The sequence below is a fragment of the Panthera onca genome, chromosome A1, assembly GCF_046562875.1.
Source record: "Panthera onca isolate mPanOnc1 chromosome A1, mPanOnc1 haplotype 2, whole genome shotgun sequence".
Taxonomy (NCBI): Eukaryota; Metazoa; Chordata; class Mammalia; order Carnivora; family Felidae; genus Panthera; species Panthera onca.
Window position 1 is genome coordinate 80,701,874 of NC_138339.1, and position 27,091 is coordinate 80,728,964.

At 35.8% G+C, this 27,091-nt stretch overlaps 1 protein-coding gene across 1 annotated transcript in view; it reads right to left on the minus strand.

Annotated features, from left to right (window-relative positions):
* Nucleotides 1-1,775: 1,775 nt before the first annotated feature.
* Nucleotides 1,776-27,091, minus strand: part of ERAP2 (endoplasmic reticulum aminopeptidase 2) — a 40,731-nt gene continuing 15,415 nt past the window's right edge. Inside the window, 18 exon segments of the mRNA XM_060634096.2 lie at nt 1,776-2,202; nt 3,167-3,243; nt 5,546-5,688; nt 6,432-6,535; nt 6,538-6,616; nt 9,159-9,343; nt 9,615-9,695; nt 13,144-13,218; nt 13,221-13,294; nt 13,297-13,323; nt 14,562-14,606; nt 14,609-14,640; nt 16,801-16,976; nt 17,954-18,019; nt 21,160-21,291; nt 21,616-21,747; nt 22,591-22,704; nt 25,524-25,678. Of these exon segments, the coding sequence (XP_060490079.2) occupies nt 2,059-2,202; nt 3,167-3,243; nt 5,546-5,688; nt 6,432-6,535; nt 6,538-6,616; nt 9,159-9,343; nt 9,615-9,695; nt 13,144-13,218; nt 13,221-13,294; nt 13,297-13,323; nt 14,562-14,606; nt 14,609-14,640; nt 16,801-16,976; nt 17,954-18,019; nt 21,160-21,291; nt 21,616-21,747; nt 22,591-22,704; nt 25,524-25,678 (1,841 nt within the window). The 3' untranslated portion in view covers nt 1,776-2,058.

Here is a 27,091-nt window from a genome sequence, read left to right on the forward strand (position 1 = left end):
GTGGCAAGCTGGACTCTTGAGGGCTCAAGTCCCTCCTACACAAAGCCTAAAAGGAAGCAAGACATTGGTTCTGGGCGCCTATGATCTGGGAGATTTCTCATTCTGAGTGGGGTTCAGACACCACAAAATTCTCCCAAGGGTCTGCTGGCATTCAGCGAGGTATAGAGTTGTATATGTTCTCTCCATCATCTATTCATGATCTTGTCTATAGTTTTTTTTTTTTTGCAACTTGTTTGTTCATTTGGGGTGAAAGGAAGTAAAACTAACTTTAGCCAAGTCTTAGTTTGTGTTGGGGGTTTGTCATCTACCATAAAGATTTTGAAATACCACACTAAGTACAATATACTTCTTGAAAAAAAAAAAAAAAAACTCCTTATTTGTTAAAACATTATTGGCACAGTGATTCTCATGTTCATTCTCAACAAATAATAAAACTGGTAATTCTATTGCTACACCTACTTCTGTACTCAATTGTTAAGGACCTGAGAAGTTACACATGCATATAAATAAGGAACTACAAGGAAGAGAATAAAAACTTGGAAACCTATGGTAGATAACTTACTATACAAAGGAAAGGACTTTACTTTTATGGAAATAAATACGACAGCACAAATCTACCAAAACTCATACACACTTGCTGCTTAATTTACATATTACTGGGGAGGAACAATATTCTTTACTTTTCAGTTTCTTTATTTAAAAGTACACATAATTCTAGAGTGACATCACATATTATACACATGGTAGGACCATGACTGAGTCAAATCTAGAGTCAAAGATGCTTCAAAGATTCCAAGAAATGATTTGAAAACAAACTTAACAAAATGTATATTGGGTCATGCCCATGGACCATCCCAACTGTATCCTGTCTCTGCCTGTGGAACCAGAGAAAGATCTTAAAGCTTCAAGCTACCACTCCAAAATGGATAACACCCTCCCCACACAAGCCCAGCCTCAATAGTCCAGCTTCCCTTAATTGACCAAATTAGTCAATCATCTGTATGCTGATTCAAATCTTTCCAGAATGTGTTTACATCTTCATATTGATTCATACATGGGAACATTAATTTATTAAATGTACTACCTGTATTTAGAGTGTTATTTCTTTTTTCATTCCAAATACCTTATTAACACAATTAAAAGAAGGATCCAGAAAAGCACTTCAGAGATCAAGAGTTTCTCTTAAAATATGAAGAAACACTAAAACTGGGTTATACAATATGATGATTCATCGAAATATTTACATTAAACCATGAGTTAACCAGAAATATACACAGTACAGTCTAATTTTGCAATTTTCCAAAGATGTATTAACAATACATTAGTGTATGGGTTAAAGCAGTGAGGCATCATTTTTCTCTCCTGCACCTTTGTGACTGCAGATTTTATTGCCCGTGGAGATGACCTCAAAAGGCTGTCTCTGAGGTTTTTAGGAGTATGAGGTTCAAGTCAAGCAGCCCTCCCAGTTTCACTGATAAACGCTGACATCTAGTTTCTAATAATCTGAGATCTGATGACAAATTCTCTGTGTTCCTGATCCTTAAACTTCATAATTTGATTCTGATTTGCCATGAATAGTAAAAATCAAATGAACTATTCAGTCTGAGATGAAGGAAGAAGAAGGCAACGAGATGAAGAGATGCAAATGGAAAGTTTTAAAAAAAGAATTGACTATGTTTCCTTGAAGATAAAACTGAGCAAACTCCAGTTTGCATAACAAGATTAGAAAAAGCATCAAAGAAGCAAAGAATGTCATGATTTAAGGCAATGTAGGTAGTCTGTGGTGCGGCTAATCTATTACAGCTATGTCTATACATCTATATCTCCATCTCCACATATCTCCATTATTCAGGAAGTTTACATTTAAATAGCCTACTGAACTGGCCTTCCCCTACCTCAACATCATACATCTGTCAGCTAGAAACAACAGCTGAGAGCAGGCATCTGTGCTGGTTGATTTGTTGAGGCTTCTTACTGTTTTAGACAAAATATCCAGGACTTTGACCTGAGCTTTGCTGACTTCATGCCCACATCTGATGTGCTCTTCCTATTGACCATTTAAATACTAACCAGTAGCCAAGTCCTCAGAGTGGGAAGATTCTTCTTCAGCCACTTGATATTTTTGGATATGGCTTCCAGAATAATTTGAAAAGTACCTAGATATCGTCCTTGGGCCTTAAGAGATTCAAAGAACAGTTTCACCTGAAAAATAAGCAAGAAAAAAATACTGGCATAGTTCATTAAAACTTGCTCTTGCAAAGGGGTTCGAAATAGCTTGCAAATTATACAAACACCGGAATAATTTCTCTGCCAACCTCTAGATGGTTGTTTTATTCCTCTCTTTTTGTGTATAATTATTATTTCACTTTATCTTCAAATAGATAATGTAAGACAGGAATGATAAATCCTCATCTTACAAGTGAGCACACTGGATAAAAACTTTAAGTGATCAAACCAAGTCATAGAGTAAGTCATGAGCCAGGATTTAAATTCTGTAATTCTTAGTTTCTTTAAAGAATAAACAATTCAATATTTATTTTGGAAATATGTAAAACATTAGAATGATTTTAAAAAGAAGTAGAATTGCCACCAACAGTAGTTTTGTTACAATACCTTTAAGTATTCTTCCAAACTTCAACATAGTCCCTTCAGTGATGTTGTAATATGCAAGAAATAATATGAAAGGACTCATGTCTCATGGGTAATTTTTATTTTGAATGCTATAAACACCTGTATTTTAAGAAGTTCTAGACCTGTCCCCTCCAATTACTTGCTACATGACATTGGACAAACTACTTATTTTCTTTTAATAAAATGAGACTTTAAACCAAATTATATCTAAGTTTGTACTCAGTTTTATAACTTGGATATTTATTTATTTATTTATTTATTTATTTATTTATTTATTTTGAGAGAAAAAAAGAGCATGCATGCAAGTTGTGGAAGGGGAGAGAGAAAAGAAGAGAGAGAACCCCAAGCAAACTCTGTGCTGTCAGCACAGAGCCCAATGTGGGGCTTGAACCCACAAACCAAGTCCACAAACTATATCCACAAACTGTGAGATGTGACCTGAGCCGAAATCAAGAGTCCAACACTTAACTGACTGAGCCACCCAGGAGCCCCTGAACACTTATTTTTAAATTGTTAGCAATAGGGAATCACAAACCTCTTGTAACTCCTTGGAAGAGGAGTGAAATGTTGTTCCAGAGATGATCACTCTCATGGCAAATGAGCCTAGTCAAATTTGAAGACAAAAAGGAAACCCACAAATTTAATAGAAATACCAGCCTTGTGTTTATTATGTCATTTGTTTTTAAAATATGTAGCATTCATGGGGCACCTGGGTGACTCAGTCGGTTGGGCGTCCAACTTCAGCTCAGGTCATGGTCCCACAGTTTGTGAGTTTGAGCCCCATGTCAGGTTCTGCACTGACAGCACAGAGCCTGGAGTCTGCTATGGATCCTGTGTCTCCCTCTCTCTGCCTCTCCCCTGCTCATGCTCTGTCTCTCTCTCTCAAGAATGAATAAACATTAAAAAAATTTTTAAACAGATATGTGGCACTGTATGATGTTTGTACATTATCATGTACACTATTAATTATTATAAGAATAACCTATTTATCCAGTAAAATCCCAAAGTTATGAAATGTAACAAATTTGACCATAAGATAAAAATGTAGATAAAGCCTTTTTTAGGAACTGTGACTATCTTTGTCAGCAATGTTTATGTTTAAATTGATGTTTATGCTGAAAGCAGCATTGTCTATATTTTTTTATTATGTACTCCATTGGTAAAGAATTTTTTCTAAGAACTTCCCAATATACATATTTTTATTTATCAATTAGGTTGTAGGTTAAAAAGAAAATTTAATAGTGTTAGAACTAGTATATACAGTAATACGTTCTTCTTGCACTCTAATATACTACTTATTGTCTTACACACTTCCCCATCCCATTTTGGAAATCCACTGCATTTATACACTGTGTTTTGGGGGGCAATGTTATTTTGTAGAACTGTCATTTGCAGCCACAGACTCTATCCTTCACCCTGGTGTCTTATATAGAGAATTTGTACCATACGTCAAAGGGATTCATGCTGAAAAGCAGAGCACAGATACATCCCAGAAATGAGTCCAAGTCTAGGCTGTGCACATGGTCAGGCAGGAGGATCATTTCTAGTGACAAAGGAAATCTATGGCATTGCAGAAAAAGTCTGATCATTTCAAGAGGGAACTGACAGTCATACAAACACCCCAACCAATGATTCCTGCAGAGTTTTTAAGGAAACACACACACACACACACACACACACACACACACATTTTATATTATATATATAAATTATATATATGGAGTTTCTCTTTGGTCCCATGTGAATGTCAATCCCTTAAAGGCCTGGGAGAGGGGTGAAAATGCTCTTTTTGCTTACACAAAGCTTTATGGAGGACTCTGAACCCTTCATGGCTAACAAATGGGAGGGAAGAGGAACTGGGGAGGACTAGAATCAAAGACACAAACTGACATTAAGATGAACAGAACAAACTGCACAGCTCTTGGATTGAGGGTATTTTCCATACAGTTTGTAAGAGACATTTTGTATTTGAATGAGGAATGGCTGAGTGCCTTAGCAGGAGTTTTTGTGAGAGGAAGCAAAGCCATCCTGTACTTTCCAATGAAACTGAATCATTATTGGTTCATTCTGGGGGATATTTTAGGCCTAGGCGCATGCTGGGGTGAGCTCTGATTCTCTGAAAAGTTGAAACTCCAGAAAAGACTCAGAGCCAATGGAGTTTTGAAGGGGGGCTCCCCAAACACTTCCAGTCAGCCCCTCTAAGTTCTCCACTGTACCACTTCCCCAGGGGAACTGAGAGAGGGGATTAGCTCTCATCAAAATTCCTGAAATTTAGGGGCACCTGGGTGGCTCAGTCGGTTGAACGTCCGACTTCAGCTCAGGTCATGATCTCACAGTTTGTGAGTTCAAGCCCCACGTCAGGCTCTGTGCTGACATCTCGGAGCCTGGAGCCTTCTTCAAATTCTGTGTCTCCCTCTCTCTCTGCCCCTCCCCCACTTGTGCTCTGTCTCTCTCTGTCTATCAAAAATAAATAAAATATAAGGCTGATGCCAATTTAAAAAAAATTCCTGAAATTTCCCCCTAGAACAAACTATATTAACAAACCAAGTCAAATGTGTTTAATGCACTATATATGGCTTCACTTCACTATATATGAGTTCTTCTGAGCTGGTGAGGAAGCTAGGAGGAGTGTGATACAGGGGCTGATGACTGGACTTAATTCAGCTCACATTTGCTCCCAGCTGAGTGCAAGAAATCTATTTCCCATTCACTTCTCATTCCTCTCCCTCACACCTCGACAGAATAATTTGGACTATAAAGTTTTCAAACTAACAGAGTTCATCAAACTATTTGGGAAGAAATAGGATCATTCACATTCATATGCACATCATTATACTTGGTTTCAGGCGACCGAAATATGTGGTTTCAGGCACATCTAGGTGGAAGAACACACGTTGGATATAAATGAATACCAACTTTTCAAGGAGATGAGTCCAAATTTCTCTTAAAAATTTCCAGGCTAATTGCTGTCCCTTTGGATTTCTGGAGATTGCATGAGGAAGAGGCACCAACTCCTGTGTCTTGATGACCTTTCCACCCATTCTTAGTTCAATTAATCTGAAGAAATAAAGAGCATTTGACTTCTCATAGTGTGTGTTATGTAATAGAGGCTAACTCGGGCTACCAATATCTTAAGAGAATAGAAGAAAGAAATGCATGATAAAATGATAATTTACCATAAACAGTAATAAATTCTTTACTGGCTAACATTTTTAATGTTCCAGTTGAACTTTTAATTTTTTTTTTCTGGCAGTAATTTTATTTACCTATTATTTCAAATAACTTTAAATTAAAAAAATATTTTTAATGTTTATTTTTTAGAAAGAGAGAGAGACAGAGCATGAGTGGGCAAGGAGAACAAAGAGAGGAAGACACAGAATCCAAAGCAGGCTCTAGGCTCTGAGGCTCTGAGCTGAGAGCACAGACCCCAACCCTGGGCTCAACTCATGAACCATGAGATCATGACCTGAGCTGAAGTCAGACGCTTAACTCACTGAGCCACCCAGGCACCCCTCAAAGAACTTTGATTAGCATCTTGTACAACATCTTATATATAAGAATGTAATTTTGTGGTAATTTTTCTCCAAGGTTTTAAAAGTAAAACATGGGCATTTGTCTAGTATCAGTCACTTGATTAATAACTAGGGAATATCTGTTTTCACTATTTGCATTTTGTCAGTATATATTTTGGGGAGGTAAAGTCAAACCAAATCAAATCCTGATTCAATTGTTTTATGCCTTTGGAATTAGTGGCCAATATTTTAGTGACTTCATTGAATTTATATCAGTTTATTTTTAACAATTTAAATTAGTGCACTTATTTCATTAACTTTTCCTGATGTTTGCTGGTTGACAATGCACACAGAATTTTGGTTTTTTCAGCACCTGAAAGTGACAATCCATATTTTGCTCTAAAAGGTAATTCCATCCTACTGCCGTTTGAGCACCCACGGAATATACGATCTTTAAAACATCTGTTAGAATGCTGTAATAAGAAGAACAGAAGTGGAAAAAAAGTCCTATGAAACAAAAAACTCTTGTTTTCTTATTATAATTTTAAATTGCTATAACAGAATCACCCATGAGTTATTTTCAGTACCTAATGTGTTAAACCTTTTTTTCTGTCAGACTTTTATAAAATTATTTTATGTAACTTTACTTTCCAAATTATTTGTGTTTTTTTCTACTGATGATAAAATATTAGCAAGGAGAATAATCATAAAATTTTAACTTGCTCAGAGATGAAAATAGAAACTTTATGGAATCCATATATACAAGAGATGATTTCTGACATATAAAAGCAGTGGTTTATACAGAATTCTAGAATCGAGTAATCTGTATTAGTGCTATGTGATCTTTTTTTAAAAAAACATGATTACTTGCCATTTTAATTCCCACATTAAGACTATTTTCTAACAAGACTATCTGAAAGTCATCTAATTCTCTAGGTCTAGAAAATTGTAATTTAGCAAAATTGATTAGGTTCAGTCATTTTATAATTTGTAAAACTAATAAGATATAATAATTTTTTTCTGTCCACATAAAGAAGAAACCACAATTTTGAGGTTTTATTGCCCTATAGAATATTAAAGTAGTTTTGATTCTAATTTTGTTTATGGTTTTTAATTCCAAATATCATTAGATAAATAATAACTGATACTCATTTTGATAGCTCAGAAAAAACACAACAGAGAAGTAGGGATGGGGCAGGAAATTTGCATTTATCATACAGTGACCATATGGTAGAGATTGTACTAGTCTCTGTACATCATATTTAACTGTCAAAGCTACCTAGTGAGATTGTTATTATCCTGATTTTTAAAAAGTGGAAATAAAGCTTGGAAAGGTTAAGCAACTGGTGCAAGGTGACATAACTAGTCATTTTGAAGATGAGATTTAAACCCATGATCCTGATTTTGTGTTGTTTCCACTATATATGCTTAAGTATCCTAAGTACCAGTTGAATCACAAAACAAAGATTAGGCAATTAAATTATGATCTACATTGTTTTGATTTTGGTATATTTACTGTACAAATGTATGAAAATTGATAACAAATACATTGTAAGTTCCTTGAAGGTAGGACACATCATTGGTTTTTTTACTACTTTATCCTTGGTACCTACAAGCACTGCGGGTTCACAGGCAACATGCAAAGAATTTTTCAATACATGAATGAAGTATTTTTCAATACATGAATGAAGTAATTAATCTATATAAGAAAATTCTTCATTATGGCTTAATACTAGCAGGCTTGATGTTTAGGAAAACAAAACCTATAATATTTAATTATGTATTATTGATTACAAGCATAAATAAGGTTTACCCACAATATTTTCCTAAGTATTGCATCGGAGTAAACATGCTGAGCTACCATATCTAACCCATAGGTGGGTTGCTGCAGGTAAGATCATCCCTCTTCTAACAAGTATAAAGATGGAATAATATCTCTTTATGTTATAGGACAGCAGGATGTTTACATTTTAGCCTCACTCATACAACCCATTCAAACATTAACAAAAAGAAGAGAAAACTAGAGCTAAAAGATCCTTTTTCCTTAAACTGATTTTTGAGTTTAATCACAATGACCGGAAAAGCACTAAAAGAAGAAGACTGGAATTAATGTTTTCAAAAAGAAGAATTCAAGATAGGATTTCAAGAAGCTCACTGAGATTTAGTTATATGGAAAGAAATTATGATAGCCTACCAGCAATGTGGCACAGGAAATATGGACACCATCACATTACACTCTGCTAAAATAATGAAATTTTTCTTCAGTTTTAAGGAATGAATTTTCCTTAATTCACATACAAATTTGATTTTTCAAAACATCCAACTCTAGAATGAGAGTTTTAACAATAACTATATAAAATCTTGTATTGAAAAGAAATCAAAGCCTACATTGAAAAGATTGTGGCATGTGTTAGTATCTGTGGGTTGCAAACTGCTAAACTGAATGGCAACATAATCCATATGATCACTGAGCACCTTTCTGATTATAATAACCACCGTAATCCATTTTGCCATTGTATACATACACACTTTTGATGGCCCAAATCATCAGTTTCCCATCAAAGATGAGATCTGAGGTCAAAATTCGGTCTGTGGTATTGATTAATGAAGAAGTAAATATGTATTTTTTAAAAGGTATCCTCCCTTTTTTACAAAAAAAAAGTTTTAACAAATGATCACTGGTGTTTTGACTGCATGTACATTTCACATTGCTTTTTATCTTTAAAAGACATTACTTTTGAAGCTTGGGCACCCCCCTGCTTCTACCCTCTGGCTATCTTTCTGTTACTATGCCACTGCATTTTAGCTCTCCCTCTCAAAGGACCTAAACCTCACTTCTCACAAAATCTATTGAGCACTTACTATATGGGAGCACGAGACACAGATATGTAATTCCCAGCATGGCTTTCTCCCTCTTGTCCTCACTGAAAGGTTTTAGATCTAATGTCTTGCTTGATCAAAGACTTTTACATCAAAGTGAAAGGAACAAAGAACAGGACAGATGTCTAGATTTACTTTAATTTTCCACTGAATTCCATCCACTGAGAGAAGAGTTCAGTTGCCTTCTGGATGCAGGAAGCATGGTTCAGGTAAGAGGCCTGTTTTAAGATGGTCAAGGCAAGCAACCTGTCCCAGACTGAGCCCTCCTTGCTCCAGCTTTGCATGTCAATCACCGGCTTAAAATATCAAAGAAGGTAATGCTGCAGAAAGCACAGGCTGATTTACAGAGAGGCTAAATTTAGTAGTCACACAGCTCCTACCCACCAAACGGGGTCAACTCTAAACTGTCTGCATGAATCTTCCCCAAACACAGAACTATTTATCTTTGTACTTTCCTTCTCTCTTTCTGGGCCCCACCTACCATATTTAAACAGAGTTTCTCCTTTAAAAATATGATTTAATTTCCCATCTGAGGAGGGAATATCAATCGAAAAAAGATAAAATCACATTTAAGAGGAATATTTTGCTCACAATCCTGATAGGATCCTCTTGGGATGGTGATGACAAGGAACAAGAGATTTCCAGCCAGTTATATGCGTTCTCTGCATTTTCCTTTAATGAGAAGAACAAACAACAAAACTGCTATTGTGAATACCAAAACATTAGGGTCTCTGCCATAGAGGAAATAAACCAACATATAGTCATTTTTGCAAAGTGATTCTCTCTTGTGTTTCTGAGAGGATTGTGTCTGCACATGGTCTGTAAACTATTCATGCCAGCATCAGACTCCCAGATTAAGCATAACAGCTTGATATGGAAACAGATTCCAGAACGAAGAATGTCTCTGTTGAATTTTTCATTAACATAATGCCTTACCTCTTTGGGGTTTTTAAATTTTAATTCTTATCTAAAAAGAGGGAATTGAAACTAGAAAGAAGGGAAATGAAAAAGAACCAACTTTTGTTGTGACTTGACTCTTCTTAATCTCAATGATTTCCTGCTTTAAAACAGACTTATGGAAAAATTTCCAAAATTTTTGTCCGAAGACAGAGGGCTGGACCATATGAACTATGATCCTATGGTTTGCTATATTTTTAAAAACACAAATCTACCAAATGTCACTATTTCTTCCTACATGTGTAATATCATAATGTATGGTGCAGCTGATACCTTAAAGGATCAGCAACAGGGAAACTAGGTCTAATATTCCAGGGTCACAATTTAATAAAGAATACTGAACACAAAAATTACTTCATATTAATCCTGTTGTTCCTGTTTGGTACAGCATAATTTGTTTCTTACTAAAACAAACACCATTATTTACTTTTATACCTACCTACTTCTTAAAAAATTAACCTTAATATTCATTAAGAGGGCTTCTTTTCTTCTTATATAATTATTGTTTAATAAAAATCCAGCTCCTCACCACCAATCATTGCACAAAATGTTATCTGAATGTTTGTTCATCTTAAAAACTAAACACACATATAAGTGTATACTTTAACCCAACAGGAGAAATCTATATTTTGTTAGTATACAGTTATATACTTATTAATATACAGTTTTAGTTAAGTGATACTTTTGTGAAATAAAACCAAATTCCCGAGGAAACAATTTGGGTCTTCTTTTTATCGTGTGGGACTAAAAGAAAAAAATAGTTTTTCTGTAAGGAAATTAAAGTTGTCATTTTAATCCCAGTCAACTCAGATGAGATCCAAGTGTTAAATTATATTTAGTAAGTGTAAAAAAACAATTAAAACAAATATCTATTCTTTGGCCAAATTCTGTCTTCAAACTAAATATGATCATTGATTACTTCTTTTAACTCTTAAATAGGTATTTGATAAAGCAGACAAGAACAAGATAAATATTACTGAGGGAAGGCAGTAAGTAAAAATATTTTTTGCAAGTAAAAATATTATGAGAGTTTTAAATTGCTTCCATATTGAATTAATTTTATTATAAAATTAATATAAGAAAATTATGAGACAGTTGTAAGTTAGAGAGGAGAGGAACAAGACTCATAGTTTCACTACCCTACACATTCACTAATAGCACTTTGGAATATTTCCTCCCCCCCCGCCCCCCACTTTTTAGCTACTACTTTTTCTATGTAGTTGCAAACATAATAATACATAAATTTACATTCTGCTGTTTTCCACCTTTGCATTATTTGCAATGCATTTCTGTGTTCTCACTTCTTATTCAACAAATGATCTTTGAAACAATTTACATTAGATAATACTAATATTGCTAACATTAACAGTTACTCAGCAAGTACTGCGTTTTGTGCTTTATTGGCGTTATTTTATGCAATCCTTAAAGCAACACTTTCTATTAGATATTATTACTTAAAATTGGAATTTTAAAATACTAGAGAAGTTTTAAAAACTAAAAAACGTAGTCTTAAAAAGTTTAGATAATTTGCCTAAGGTCAAACAATAATTAAAGAGGTAGTACTTGAACCCATCCATTTTAACCCAAAATTTGTACTCTTAATTAACTTCATTAATCTGTCACCCAAATCTTATTATTGTTTTTCCACTGATTGTTTTCCACTGATAACTGTAGGGTTCCTTTTGCTAAATTTAGACAATGCATACATGTATAGGCTAGAAACAGCAAAGAAGACTTGGCAATTACTTGAAAAATTGGCTTTCATTGACTAAACTATCGATATTCTTTAGTCTTCCTATTCTTAAATTTTTAATCTACTCTGCCATCTAGTCAGAGTTTCTCCTTTGAGCAGATAAACCTCCTTCAGTGAATCATAGCCTACTTCTCATCTAGTCTACCCTGTATCTGCTTAGATGTGGAATGCTGTTTTTCCCAATCCTGGCCTCCAATGCGCCCTGCTACCACTATGTTCCTAAAACCTGTGGGGTTGAGGATTAAGCTCTCAATCTCTCTGTTTCTCCTAACTAGAAATTCTGCTGTATGGAGAAGCTTCTCCTGAGAGGTATCCTGCTGGTTACTCTCACTCACTTTGACCTAAATAAACATCTGAAAGGAAATAATATGTCACACTGAATAAACTGAGTATAGTAATTCTCAGAACAGGAAAAGCTTACAATGCACAATACTCCAGATTTTTTCCCCATTGGTGGTTTTATGACCTGGTTTATTCTATGTATTATTCTGCTGATGATAAATGGGAAAAGAAAGAAAATACTTTGTCTTTCCAGGAAAGTCTGAAGAGGAATAAACACAAGTAGCCAATTCCTCCTTCACTTCCCTTTCAATTTCATATTGATTTCTTCAATGTGCGAAGTGATGAATGGATTTGTACTAGATTTAACTTTTAAAATCATAAAAGTAAAGACTATATTATACTTTTTGTTCAACAGATTACATAGGTATTTTGTGAAACAGCAAGCTACTCACATAAACAAATTTTAAATCTAGAGTCAAAAGCTTAAATGCTTAGAGGGTCCACCCTAAGTGAGTGAAACAGGCCACTTGTGTACAGTTTGGGACCTTGGTGCATGGGACAGTGAAGGCCTGGCTTCAGGAAGGATGTGTCCACTGCACCTTCCTCTTTGTAGGAATGAAGGTCCACAGTTACCAAATCTTTTCATTTATAAAAGAGACTTCAGAAGTCAGGATTTGTATGTAAATTTCCCCACATTTTAAAATGTTGGATTAGGGGCATCTGGGTGGGTCAGTTGGTTAAGCGTCAGATTTTAGCTCAGGTTATGATCTCACAGCTCATGAGTTCAAGCCCTGCATCAGGCTCTGTGCTGACAGCTCAGAGCCTAGAGCCCACTTCAGATTCTGTGTCTCTGTCTCTCTCTGCCTCTCTCTCTGTCTCTCTCAAAAACAAACATTAAAAAAATTTAAAAATAAATAAATAAATAAATAAATAAAATGTTGTGTTATATTTTTAAACACTGTATGGGTCAAAACACCTTATCAGTAGGTGGGCTTTGGCCAAGTATTTGACCTTCAGATCTATCTCATATGAATGACCAACACTGAATATTTGATTTTGAAATCTAGCATATTTGATTATGAATCAGTTACTTGCTATGAAATCATATGAAATTTTGCTGAAATTTACCAGCTGAAATGCATCATGAATCAGACCTACTCTGTCCTTAGGTTTGCGAAGCGTGTGGTTCTGATGCAGGTTAGAGTTGGTTCCATGAGTTGGTCCCATCCATGCCCCTCATAGTGAACAATGTAGTAGCCATTTGAGTCCACACTGACTCAAGTGTAGTTTCAGATAAATCCAGAGTATCTAGAAGGAGGAAATTGGCATTAGCCATTTTATTAACAACATACGTACCAGGAACATCTCCAAAATTGTTAGCTCTCATGCTATTACTAATTAATCAGTGGGAAGACAAAGTTTTGGAAAAGTCATGGTGATGTTCATTTTCATAGTCTACTGGATGGTTTTGTGTGTGTGTGGATTATAGTCTTATTAAATTAATAAATAAGTTCATTCATAGGAAAAGGACTGCTAAATTTGTTCTCAAAAGCAGTCTATGCAGGTCTAAGAGGCCCAGTTAACTATATGATAAACGTGATTGGAATTTGACTTGATTTATTTGTGGCCTTGTCTCAGAGTTTAGTTATTGGTCATTGAAATATGTATATGTAAGTAGGTGATCCATTTGTCCAGTCCTTATTTTGGGTGAAATAAGGATTCCAGGTTGAACATGACATAATGATGGAACCCTCTCACATTTCAGTAAGGTGTTCAAAAGAGAAATTAAAATTATGTTATGGGGCACCAGCATGGCCCAGTTAGTTGAGCACCTAACTCTTGATTTCAGCTCAGGTCACGATCTTGCGGTTAGTGGGTTCAAGCCCCACATCAGGGTCTGTGTTGACAGTGCAGAGCCTGCTTGGGATTCTTTCTCACTCTCTCTACCCTCCCCAACTTGCATGAGCATGTACACTCTCTCTTTCTCAAAATAAATAAACTTAAAAATTTTTTATTATGTATTTTTAATATGACAGACATTATACTACATGTGAAATAACATTATCATATTCTCTCAATAGTTTTGTGGGACCTGGTCCTCGTTCAAAATGAGATGAGAAAATTGAAGCTCAGAACAAGTAAAGAAATTTTTTGAAGGTCACACATCTAATAAGTGATGGAGTGAGGATTTGAATCCAGGGCCAATTTGTTCTAAAGTGCATGCTTTGTTTTCATACATATTTTTGTGTTGTGGCATAAGAGCTTAATTAGTAGCTACTAAGAGATATAAGAGAGAAAGCCATTATTTCTTGATATAAATACAAACTTATCTCTAAATGCTAAAAGTATAAGAAGAATTCCCACTGAATAGAAAATTCAAACTTTCTAGCTAAAGAGTTCTTTTAGCAACTTATATGGATAAATGAAAATTTCTCCAAACATATATCTTTTATTATTAGATTTACTTACAGTATCTTTCCTCCAAATAGCTGAGAACATGTTTAATTTCAGAACGGAAACACCTATTTGGCTAATTAGTTCATTACCTGTCCTTGATTTTAGAATGTGTCCATGAATTGCATTAGAGGAATTGTGGAGTAGGTCAATGGAATATGCCAAAGATACCTAGAAAATAAAGACTGCTACAGACTAAATGAATGGCCATTTTAATTTTCACATTGTCAGACTCAGATTGGCTGTAAAAGTCACCTAATGGCCCATCTTTCACACTATCAGTGGCCTTATACATTTTATAGGCTAAGACCTGTGGATCCTTGGGTATGTAAAAATTCTTCCATATGATTATAAAGGTGCAGCAATATACACCTAGTTGAGCTCTGTCACATTTACTTGTGCTATTTGCTATCCAAATCTCATATCATAAGTTCTGTTGACTGCTTACTTCTAAGGAAGAGAAAAAAAATCCAATCTTCCTTCACATTTCCAAAAACTCTGGCAGCCTGTTATTAATTCAAATAACTGAAGAAAAGCTTCAGGAAAAGCCTAAGAGATAAAGATCTGACTTTGTATGATTTCCATATCCTTTTGTTCAACAGAGCTACCCACACCCAACTCCTCCACTGCCAAGTGACTGTTCGTGGTCAGCAATGCCACAATCTAGGATCTGCTGATTAGCCAGGTCCGAAGGACAGAAAAACAGAATGGATTAGAAGAAAAAGCCTCAGTTACTTTTCAATGGTGACACTATGGCAAATAACAGAAATCAGCTATTTTTTTTCTGGCTCTCTAGCAGGTTTTAAAATTCATTTCCTCTATGACATCAGGCCATATTAGTTAGCTATAGTATTCTTGCACATGTAAAATCTTGTGCTTGGAAATATTGACAGGTATAAAACAAGAAGAATAATTGAAGACGTGCCTATTAATCTTCAGAAAAATATAAAACAATGAAACAAATGACATACACAGACTTTATCTAGTAAAGGATCAGAAGGGATAATCTACCTACTAACCCACAAAGTACCAATAATTAACAAAGCAATAAAAAAATTTACACAAAAAAGTAAAAGTAGACACACAGATATTGCCAAGCCTTAATAGAATGATCTGGATTGATCTTGGCTCCAGAAGGAAAGGGAGTTTTTTCAGATAAAACTATCTGGGAGTGAAAAAGAGGAGAGTAGCATTTCATGAGTTTGGATAGGCATGAATTGAAGGGTAATAATTTTATAAGAGTAATCTGAATACTGCCTCAAATGGAGGAAAAATACAGATCATTGTTGTAGATATTTGTTATTCTGGGCCATCCGCATTATTGAAGTCTCTTGTGACATTTTGATAAGTTACAGGAGTGTGAATCCTGCTTTCCCAATAATGAATCAAACATTAAATTTCGCAGGCTATGTTGTCAAGCTAGAAATTGTTTAAGCTCTCTGAGGTTCAGACTTCAGAAGGACATACAGAAAAATGAAATGATGTATACATAGAGAAGTGACATAAAAGTTGCTGTTGGATTGGAAACAGGCAACAGACAAAACAAAAGGAAAAACATTATATTCTGTGTGTTAAACACCTTGAATTTGCTTCTGATTCTGAGAAAAATTCTAGAATTGTTATTAGACAAATACATCCTTAGAAAGAAGAACAATCGTAAGAGCCAGTACAGAGCCACTTATATTATTTCATTTAAAATTAACCTCATTCATCTTAAGGATAGAACTAATAGATCAGAGAAATGTGGCCAGTGTTGTATTTCTTGATTTTAGTAAAGCCTTTACCAAGGTTTCTCAAGATTGTCTGGTGAGCAAGATGATAGTATGGTTAATTGAATTTACTTTCATTATTACTGAGAACATCATGTTTTAAGACATCCTGTTTATAGTCAATTACCAAAAAACAAAAGGCCACAGGAGGTTTAATTCACAAGATTCACAGGAATCTAATTCATTGCATAGGGAAGATATTTTCTCTTCTGAGGAGATGTATAGCTGTCCTCACACTTCCTAGGTTTGGGCTAGTCACCAAATGATTAGGCCCCAGAAATCTAGTACTGAAAGAGTAAGACATATTATAACAAATATAACTGACCACCCTCTGCATCAGAACTGAGTGGCTGCTGCAGAATTACTAGGAACACAGCTGCACAACAACACAGACTGGGTCACACCCCAAGCTCTTTAAATCTGTTATCAAGGTTAGTCCAGGCCTCTGATTCTGGGGTAGAAATAGCATCCACAAAGTTGCCACAGAAACTGAAAGAAAGCTAATGAAACAAGGAGCAAACTGAGAGGAGGTGAACTAGACCACTAGAAGAAAAGCAGACACCTTTCCTGTAGGGCCCTCCATTCTGGGTCATCTTTGAAAACCCTGCTCAGAAAACCTACCTATTGGAGCCTGAGTGAACGTCCTTTTTGTCCAATCACAATGAGGGGAATTCCTCTCTGCAGAGTCCACGTAGTCATCATCTCCTTGACCTCCACATCTTCCCCCAGAAAGGCAAGCTGAAATGACAAGTGACTTTGGTAATGGAGGAGAGAAACCAAAGAGATCAGAAATGCAGATTTCCTTGGCTGCCAGAAACAAGGCTTATGGAGGAGGAGGGGAGACCTCAGGCTGCAGTCTCACGGAGGGAACTGGATCAGGGCTGCCTACCCCAGGCCTGCTCTCTGCAAGTGAACTGAAGGAGATAGATATGTGGGAGAAGGTTGACATCTGGTAGCAAAGTCCCACAGGAACTTGAGACTGGAGCCTCTCTCCTGCTCCATTTCAACCTCCCACCCTGAAAAAAAAAACAATAACAGAAAAAAAAAACCACCTCTCCATTTTAATAACGGTACAATGGGGATGTTTAGGAAAGAAATGTCTATCTTTAGGGGAGCTTTAAATATTCCAAAAGAACAATACTACAAAAATAGATATCTATTGAATGGAGAACAAAACCTCCAGTTTCCTAGCTTCTCATAAGGATTTCTGATCCCTGGATTATGCTGAATCCTCCTTTAAAAACTACAATTTATGGGATTACCATGACTCATTTAAAAAAGAGTTCTCCTTTTTTTTCATGGTTACTTTTCTTTCTGCTCTACTACAGTGTTCCAATAACTTCCCAGAAGTAAACAAAAAGAGCCTCAAGAAAACCGCTGACTATATTTCCAAACCTAACATATTTGGTTTGGCATTTTTCTGAGCCTAGAGGATGCCAATGTGGCACTAACCACGCAGAGGAATTCTGAGCTGAGATATTTTTAGCTAGCAGTGGGGTTGTGGGAAAGCTGAATTATAACAACAAAAATAGAGTAGTAATAGCATCATCCCCCTAAATGGCCTGAACATTATTTTTTCAGTCAGCTTTGTTTCAAGGAAAATTGTGGAGTCTCTCTTCCTTTCCAGTTATTTAAAGGGACAGTTGGGCTACTCTACACACTCACTTCGGGTCACGTGATGCAGGTCTCTTCTCTGTAAGCTTCTATATACTCACTGTGCAGCTTGTCATCTTGGAACCAGAATAACAAAATCCACCAGATGTAAAATTACCTAAACAACTCTATAAAACAAGAATGAAAGAGCATGGTCATGTGGGTACTGATAGTCCCAAGTAACAAAAGTTACTTACATACATAAAACAAAAAGAGTAATTCTTGCAGATTTCCTATGGTCACTGTGAAGATGCTTTTTTAAAAAATTTTCATGAATTGCTATGTTCCTTACCATGTCTATCTAGGCCAATGAAATATATATAAAACTTTATGTTTATGTATACATAAAGTTATATGTAAACTTATGTATACATATACATAAGCTTTAAATATATCTATGTATTTTAAGTTTTCTAAAGAAGTACACTGTAGGAGTGCCTGGGAGGCTCAGTCAGTTGAGCATCCAACTTCAGCTCAGGTCATGATCTCACAGTCGGTGAGTTGAGTTTGAGCCCCCCGTCGGGCTCTGTGCTGACAGCTTGGAGCCTGGAGCCTGCTTCAGATTCTGTGTCTCTCTTTCTCTCTCTGCCCCTCCTCTGCCCACTCTCTGTCTCTTTCTCTCTCAAAAGTAAATAAATACTAAAACAAAAATTTTAACTAAAAAAGAAGTACAATGTAATAGAATAACTTTTAGGAAGGAATCAGTTTGTTGAATTTTTCTTTCATTTCTTCTTTTCCCCCTCGGGAGGTCCTACTTAATTCTTTTATTGTGCATGCTACTCATGCTCCTATTTAGCATTTTGGCAACTGAGTCTAGTATTAACCTTCTCCTATCATATCACAAATTCCTTGACTGAGGAGGGGGGATGCCTTTGTTTACCTGAGCATTCCCAATGACTACCACAGTAGCATATAGAGAATGCATATTAATTTTGAATTCCAAATTAAAATGAGACCCAAGGAAATCAACAACTTGTCAATCAACCTTTAAATAACCAGGAGTTAGTGCTTAAAAGGAACTATAAATGGAAAAATCATACACACACACACACACACACACACACACACAGTGAGGCTATCAAATGCCATTAAACAATTTTATGAAAAATAACAACAAAGGATGCCTCTAACTCCCAAGTTGCTATGACATGTATTAGAATTGATGTTATGTGACACAAAGCTAAGTAAGATATTTTCAGGAATTTTTCAGTTTCATACCACAGTTTCATTTGGCATGAGAAAGTGGTCAACTAGAACTGAGGACATTTAGGGGAAGGTTAAAAGTGAGACGTTCCTGATAACTGGGAAGGAGCTGTGTTGTAATTGAGAGGATGAATACTGGACTTAGAGTGGGAAGACAGATGTTAAATACTGACTCCATCATTGCTTGGTGTATATGTGACCTGGCACCAATTTCTCCCTTAGTATTACTTTTCCAACCTGTAAAAATGGGATAAGAAAGCCTACCTTACCTTCTTGAGATGGCTGATAAGCATGATATGACAAAAATTAACATAGAAATATTCACAGTTGGCCTAAAAGAATCCTGAAATTGTTGGCCAAATTTCTCCTTTAATCTCCCTCTTACCCTCCTACACCCTTATGCACACCAAAGAGAGATTGTTTGTTGTTGAAAAAAGACAAGGTTTATGTCTACACACACACACACACACACACACACACACACACACACACACATTGCAAAGGAAAGGAAGGAGGAAAAAGATGGGAGAGAAAAGCAATGTGTGGCTGGTTGAGAAGTTTAGGAGGAACTGTGGAGAGAGCATCTAGATTATCAGCAGGAGGTGGTGCAAATGGATAAAGAGCATTGTTACAGGTACTAGTAAGGACTGTGTATTTTGGTCCCTTTTATAATTTTCAAGAAATGTGAGTAAAAGCTTTGAGCTACTTTGAAAAAATGTTTAATGACTTGACTTTGTTCCTTTGACCACACACATAAATCATTGGACCATGAGGGTCCAGACTTTATAAGGGCATAAAAAATATTAAGTGAGATTATGTATTTGAAATATCTCTTTAAACTGTTAAGTGCTATGCAAATATTTAACAGTATATTACTGTCCCCAGGACATAAGTGTTTATAAGGAAGAGAGGACCTCTTCTGTCTACAATGGCTTAGAGTTTTTCGACCTGTATCCATGAGCTCTGCCAGTACAATACTTCTATTAAAGATTATTTTACTTACAGTTGAACATTTAAGAATACTTTAATAATTATTAGAATCATCTGAGTTGACTGCATGTTTTATTTTTTGTCTTGCCTATTATACTACATGAATCTCAATGACAGACACCAAGATTTCTTGAATCAATGATCAACTTTTTATTAATCACTAATGCATGGCATTAAAAAATAGATACAATTCTTGCTCTTAAGCAATTATTATTATTATTATCATTGTTATATTTAAGCCATTATAAACTAATAAAAGAGAATGTCACTTTATGGAACGGATTCATAAACGTACTTCTAGGTATTTAGGAGAAAGGCAAAGCAATGAGGGCTGGAGTAGTCTATAAGGAGGAGGTAAAATCTCAGCTAGAACTCAAAAGACGGATGGTATTTGAATTCTTGGAAAGAAGAAAGTGCAGTTCAGGTAGCAAGGGCACTAGAAACGAAGACATGATAACATAGGGATTAAGCAGGATTTCTTCTTATGAGGGAGAAAATGTGTCTCGCTCAATGGAGAATGCATACTGGACAATAAAGTTGAGCAAGCAGAGTTCAACCTAAAAACTTGGGCAGAGAAGATTAGGTATTTATGGTAGGAATTAAAAAGTCAGAGGTGCCTGGGTGACTCAGTCAGTTGAGCATTCAACTCTTAGCTTCGGTTCAGGTCATGATCTCACAGTTGTGAGATCAATCCCTGAGTCAGGATCTGCACTGACAGCGCGGATTCTCTCTCTCCCTTTCTCTCTGCCCCTCCCTGACTCATTCTCTCTCTCTCTCTCTCTCTCTCAAAATAAATAATAAAAAATGGAATTACAAAGTCATTAAAGAATTTTCATAGAAGGGAACCACAGAGAAGGAGGCCAAATATCAACTACTGTGACTAACCCAGTGTGACACCCTAGTTTAGTGTGGTGCCAGAGGAACAAGGAAGGTGCTGCTTTCTATTGACCTAGACAATGTGGAAAGTGGAATAAATATTGGTTGACTGACAATGTAACTATTTATAAACGTTCATAATTAGCCTGTTACATTTTAGGCTTAACAACAGTCTGCTGTTACTCAGTATATGACTTACATTTGACAAACTGCTCCACAAATCATCATTTTTGGCATTTCCATAACTGAACTTCTTTAAGTAGTGAATAATTCCTTCCTGGAATTTCTCCTTACTCAGGAGATCCTTGAGAATATTTGAAATACAAGCTCCCTGAAAGAAAGAAAGAAAGAAAAGAAAGAAAGGAAGGAAAGGAAGGAAAGAAGGAAGGAAGGAAAGAAGGGAGGGAGGGAGGGAGGGAGGGAGGAAGGGAGGAAAACAAAACAAGAAGATAAAGAAAAAAAGTAGTATGATGTATTTTTAAAGAAAGCTTAAATTTTATGGAACATGTGTAATGTCTGAAAAATGAACATCAAATAAAAGAAAAGTGTAACTAGTGGCAGTAACCTGGAAGCAGTAACTTCAACTGCTGGTTTCACGACTCTCATTATATTTCTCCTAAAAGCAGAGCTTCCACTTGCCCACAGCAATTACTACCTTCTCATAGGAAACTGCATTAAACATTTCCTGTATTTAAATAGGAGTTTCTGCCTGATTGGAGATAGGAAAGGATGAATTTCATGAATCTTGTTCAATCACTCCAAAACAAACATCCAAAAAAGCATCATCCTAAATAGGGAAGAAAATTTTGTCACTTTCAATTTGAAACTTTCAAAGCAACAGAAAACACAATAGGCTTAGTACGATATTCTTAGAAGTATTCAATCAATATTCCTTACGATTGATTTTAAGTTTCTTTCCCCTTACATATCCCCCTTTTACCGGTTCTCTACTTCATAAAAGTGTAAATATAACACTCCTTCAGACATTATTTGAACGTTTACCATGTACCAAACCTTTGGATACAAAAATAAAATGGTTCCTATTTAGTGAAACACTTGCTATATGTCAGGACCTTACATTCATCATTTGTGATCCTTTCAACACCCTGCAAAGTAGATGCATTACGTGTGTTTTACAAGTGAGAATATATGAATATTTGGGATTTCACCAAGGATTCAAAACATAGCAGATAAGAAGATACTCTGAATCCATATCTGTCTATACTATACTGGGCCAAATGCCTATCCCAAAGAGCTAATTAACCATCACAAACCAACTTGATATGTAGTGTTTAGACTTCTTATGCCTAAGGAAAAAGACATGTCTGAAAACAATCTTTTCCTAAATTTTGGGGAAGTGAATAGGCCTTTTGAAAATTCTGGAGGAGTGTGCCCAAATTATGCTTAATTTTCAGGTTATATGCCAAGAACTCTGCACAGGCTCTGTAGCCATGGGCACTCTCTTGTCCTATATCATTGGATATGGACAGTGATATTCTTTCCTCTTACCCCACATACTCAGCTGTATATTTGTGCTATTTCAGTTTTCTGTCCATAGATTTTTGGGTGAGGGATTTATGTTATGGGCTGAACTGTATGTAAGGTATGACATACAAAATTGTAAACTTACAAATTATAGCTTTGGATATGTAGCATTAAGTGAGATGAGTTCCATGTATGTTGCAAAACCTTCATTGAACCAAATATCATTCCATCATTTCATTGTAACCAGGTTGCCAAACCACTAGGAGGCAAAGACTCAATGTTATTAGAAATTAAACAAATATAAATATTACTAACTGTAGCAAAAAATGCAATGGGTGGTAACTTACTTCTTTCAGTAGTTAAGGTCTTTCCTCTCTGTTACTCTTTTCACTCTGTACAGCTTCCTTGTACTGATTTCTGTGCCTTCTCTTCTCACCACCACATTTTTGCTTCTTGCTTCACTTTTCTTTCTTTTGTGTCCTTATTGCCACCAACTCTCCAGCTTCCATTTTATCCTCCCAACATTTCCTGGCTATTAGATTTAATATTAAGGAAGAAAATAAAACATTTTGTGGGGTAGTTTTTATTTCTTACACACTTATTACAATCTCACCTCATCCTTGATTTATGGGCTTTGGGGAAATATAAGCCAAAATATCTTTGGCAAAGTCACCTCATTACATTAAGTAGCAGGTACTTAAGAATCATAAGATTTTGTTTAGGACTCTCAGATTGTTACACAGTACTACTGATGAGGACATTTAGTTGTTAACTTTTGCTCTGACTTCCCTCCAGGGATTAACTTGGACACTAAAGTGAATAAAGTTCTGAGATTTTAAATATATATAAATAAAATTAAAAGGATGCCATAAAGAAATCTAAATAGAAATTTACCCTTGACCTATATTTGATCTGTAACACCAGTTTTAAGTGTTACTACTTTTTCATGTACTTTTATATTTTATTTAGCCTATATGCACAATACTGTCCATGTAGTTTATCTGTTTTAGAATTGCAATCTCCAGAAGGATAGGAAATTAAACAAAAGGATTCCAAGATTCAGAAGAGCCTTCTTAAAATTATAGAACAGAATGTAGCTTCTAGAAACTGTTTAAGTTCTATTTCTTTTCTAATAACTCTCAGATCATTTTACAAGTGGGCACTGATCTTCCTGAAGTCATCTGTGAGAATGGATGGGAGGTGTTTTCTTAATTTGAGAATTGATGAGTAAGAGAAATACAAGTTGAGCTGATTATGGTAACTTTACCAGTTAATAAGAGTGGTTTATTCATTCACTCATTCAATAAATATCTTTAGAGAACCTACTACATTATTTGGCAACATGCCATATGTTAGAAATATAAAGATGTATATAATATATCTTCTGCCTCAATACAAATGATGGAGGTCAATGGTTAGACAGATAAATGCAATCAAGCATTATGGCGCTATGATCAGTGTCTGTACAAGGGATAGAGAAGATTCCAGGAGTTAAAACTCAGTTCTGCTGGAAGAGTGTGTAAGTTAGTTAGGAAATGACTCATTTCCTGAGTCTTGCAAGGGGTCTTCAGGTATGTTGCAAGTAATGTGTACTCTAGGCAGATCAAGTAGCAGAAGAAAAAGCATAAAGGATCAACACAACCTACCATGTTTAGGAAACGGCAGGTAGTCTGGGATGGCTAACACTTAGGGTATTGACAAGAGATGAGGCTGGAAAGGTGGAGAAGGGCTTCATCTTGGGGGCTTTATATGCCATGCTATGGACCCCTGACTCACTCAGTTGGCATTGGGAGTCTTTGTCAGAGTAAATGATCATATGGAGATCAACTGGGATACAAAATAGTCAAGACAAAAATTCCAATGCTGTCTGGTGCTTCAGCCCTAGAATCTGTGTCTCCATGAAACAGAAGTTATTAAAGGAAGGCCTAGGGGAGCCTCAGAGATAGAGTTCTCCAACCACTCTTCTATGAAAATTCAGTAGAAAAATTAGAAATCCCCAGATTCAGTCAAGTGCTTTAGAGCTACCAGTGATTACTGATCAAAACCCCTAAGATGGGCCAGTGGGGAAATTCTAAACCAGAATAAGCCGCACATATGTTCTTAAAGTATAATGCTGAGCACGGCTCCTATGTAATTGGATTTTTAGTTTACTGTTTAAATAAAATCCAACTTATCATTATAATAATGATAAAGGATAAAGTTAAAAATTAACAAGATATTACTAGCTTCTATGATAAAATGATATTTGTCTACTTGGTGAGAGAGAATTTGGGGGCCCTTAATAATTCACTGTGCTACTAGGGACTTTCAGAAATGAATAGAGTAGAAATAGTCTCTGATATCTATATAGCTAGTTTTATAGTTTCATATTTGTATCTCATACAGTGTTGATAGATGGGCCTTGGAAAGCTTAGCCTGCAAGAAATTGTAGCAGTAGCAGAGATCACTGTTGTCATCATTAATAACTAACACTGACTGATGGTCTGCTATATGGCAGGTACAGACACTTACCTGTAATTCTTAACAACAGTTCCAAGAAGCAGGAACTACTATTAATTTAATTTTATAGATGAAGACACTGAAATTTAGAGAGTTAAGTAATGTCTAGGGTAGTGTCTAGGGTCAGCACCCTATGAGTACTTGGATGTGAAGTACTTCTTTGTGGCCATACAATGACATGTTCAAACTGAGGGGGTTTGATTTTGCCCTAGATTGGACTGCCATGGTACTAAGGAGAAATATTTTTAATAGAAATTTCTATTTGTAGAGTTTCTAATTCTGTGCCCCATATATCGGCTTAGTCCCTACCTTCTTTAGTAAAAGATATTTGAAGTCTTTGTCATGAAGAGTTTTAGAGGACACAGTGGCCACTTCTCTTGTGACAACACTCCTTTGTGAGTCTCACAGTCTAGAGATTGAGAACTCTGCTACTTGACATATATGTTTGGTTTGAGAGTCTTCAAGGTTCCCTCTAAAGGTAAAATGATATAATTTTATGTTGTTTCAGGATGACAGCTGGTGTCTGAAACAATGCTTTTTTTGGCCTGATAGTAAAAGAAAGTCATGAGTGGCAGGTACCTGGTGTGCTAGTTCATGGGCTATGACTTTGGTGACCCACAGTCTATCAGAAGCAGAAGAGGTCTTGGGATCAAAGAGCAGTGATGTTTTTTGATATGTGATGAGGCCCCAATTTTCCATGGCTCCAGATTCAAAGTCAGGAATGGCAACTAGATCTAAGAAATAAGAACAACCATATTTGATCATTATGGCTTCTGCACCAGAAATGGAATTTGCTTCCTCCTCAAATACATTGTGATCCTTTCATGTATAAGCAGACTTTCTGAAAACTTTAAGACCATCGTAACATTGACATGGTATCTTGTAGTTGCACTGAAAATAATCAGTACCCATTATTAAGCAGCATTAATTCTATCAATATGGTTTTGGTTGTAGCTGAAGTAACCTATTGACATGTGCTAAATTCTGAAAATACCTTGGGTGCATTACTGCTAAGAAAATGATTTATTTAAATTTTTTTTTTTAACGTTTATTTATTTTTGAGACAGAGAGAGACAGAGCATGAACGGGGGAGGGGCAGAGAGAGAGGGAGACACAGAATCGGAAGCAGGCTCCAGGCTCTGAGCCATCAGCCCAGAGCCTGACGCGGGGCTCGAACTCACAGACAGCGAGATCGTGACCTGAGCCGAAGTCGGCGGCTCAACAGACTGAGCCACCCAAGCGCCCCGAAAATGATTTATTTAAAAACATTCATATTGTATTTTATATTAAGACTAGTCAAAAACTTTGAAAGGTATCAAATAATTTCCAATATGTTTGAGATTCATCAAGACATATAATGAACTCATTTCTATAAAAGAGATATAGGATTGTAATTTCAGGAAAATGTGTTTTAAAAGCAATCTCTATGGTCAGTATTTTAATTAGTATTTCAAGAACATATAGCCTCTATTAAGAGCAAATGTCTTTCCAAGGCAGTAGAGGAAAAAAGCTGTGGATATCAATTATTTCTGACCTCAATTTCCTTTTCAACATTGATATTTCTTCTACTTTTTTTTTAAGTTTATTTTTTATTTATTTTAAGAGAGAGAGAGCACGCGTGCCAGCGGGGAAGGGGCAGAGAGCGAGGGAGAGACAGAAGTGTAGAGCTTGAACTAACGAATTGCGAGATCATGATCTGAGCCAAAATCAAGAGTTGAACACTTAACCCACTGAGCCACCCAGGTATCCTGATGATTCCTGTACTTCTTAACAAAGTCTTGAGGAAATAAAGTCAAATTTAATCATCTTTAAGCAACTCAGGTACAATGTATATTAATTTATATTGTATCTGTGTATGTGTACATGTATATCATTTGGCATCAATTTCATGTAGGTCAGAAAAAGTACTGTTTGATTAAAAAGAAAGGTACTTTTTTTAAAGTTTGAAATAAACCAAATCACTTGGCTTGTAATTATATTGTCTGGAATTAATACAGGTTAATACTAGTGGATGGAAACAAATATTTCTAAGACAATCAAAAACAAATCAGCACCAGTAAAGATTAGTATTCATTAGCACTTCAAATGTGGAATAATTCCTTTTGTAAATTGCACTGATGATTTTACATTGGATTACTTCCCATAGT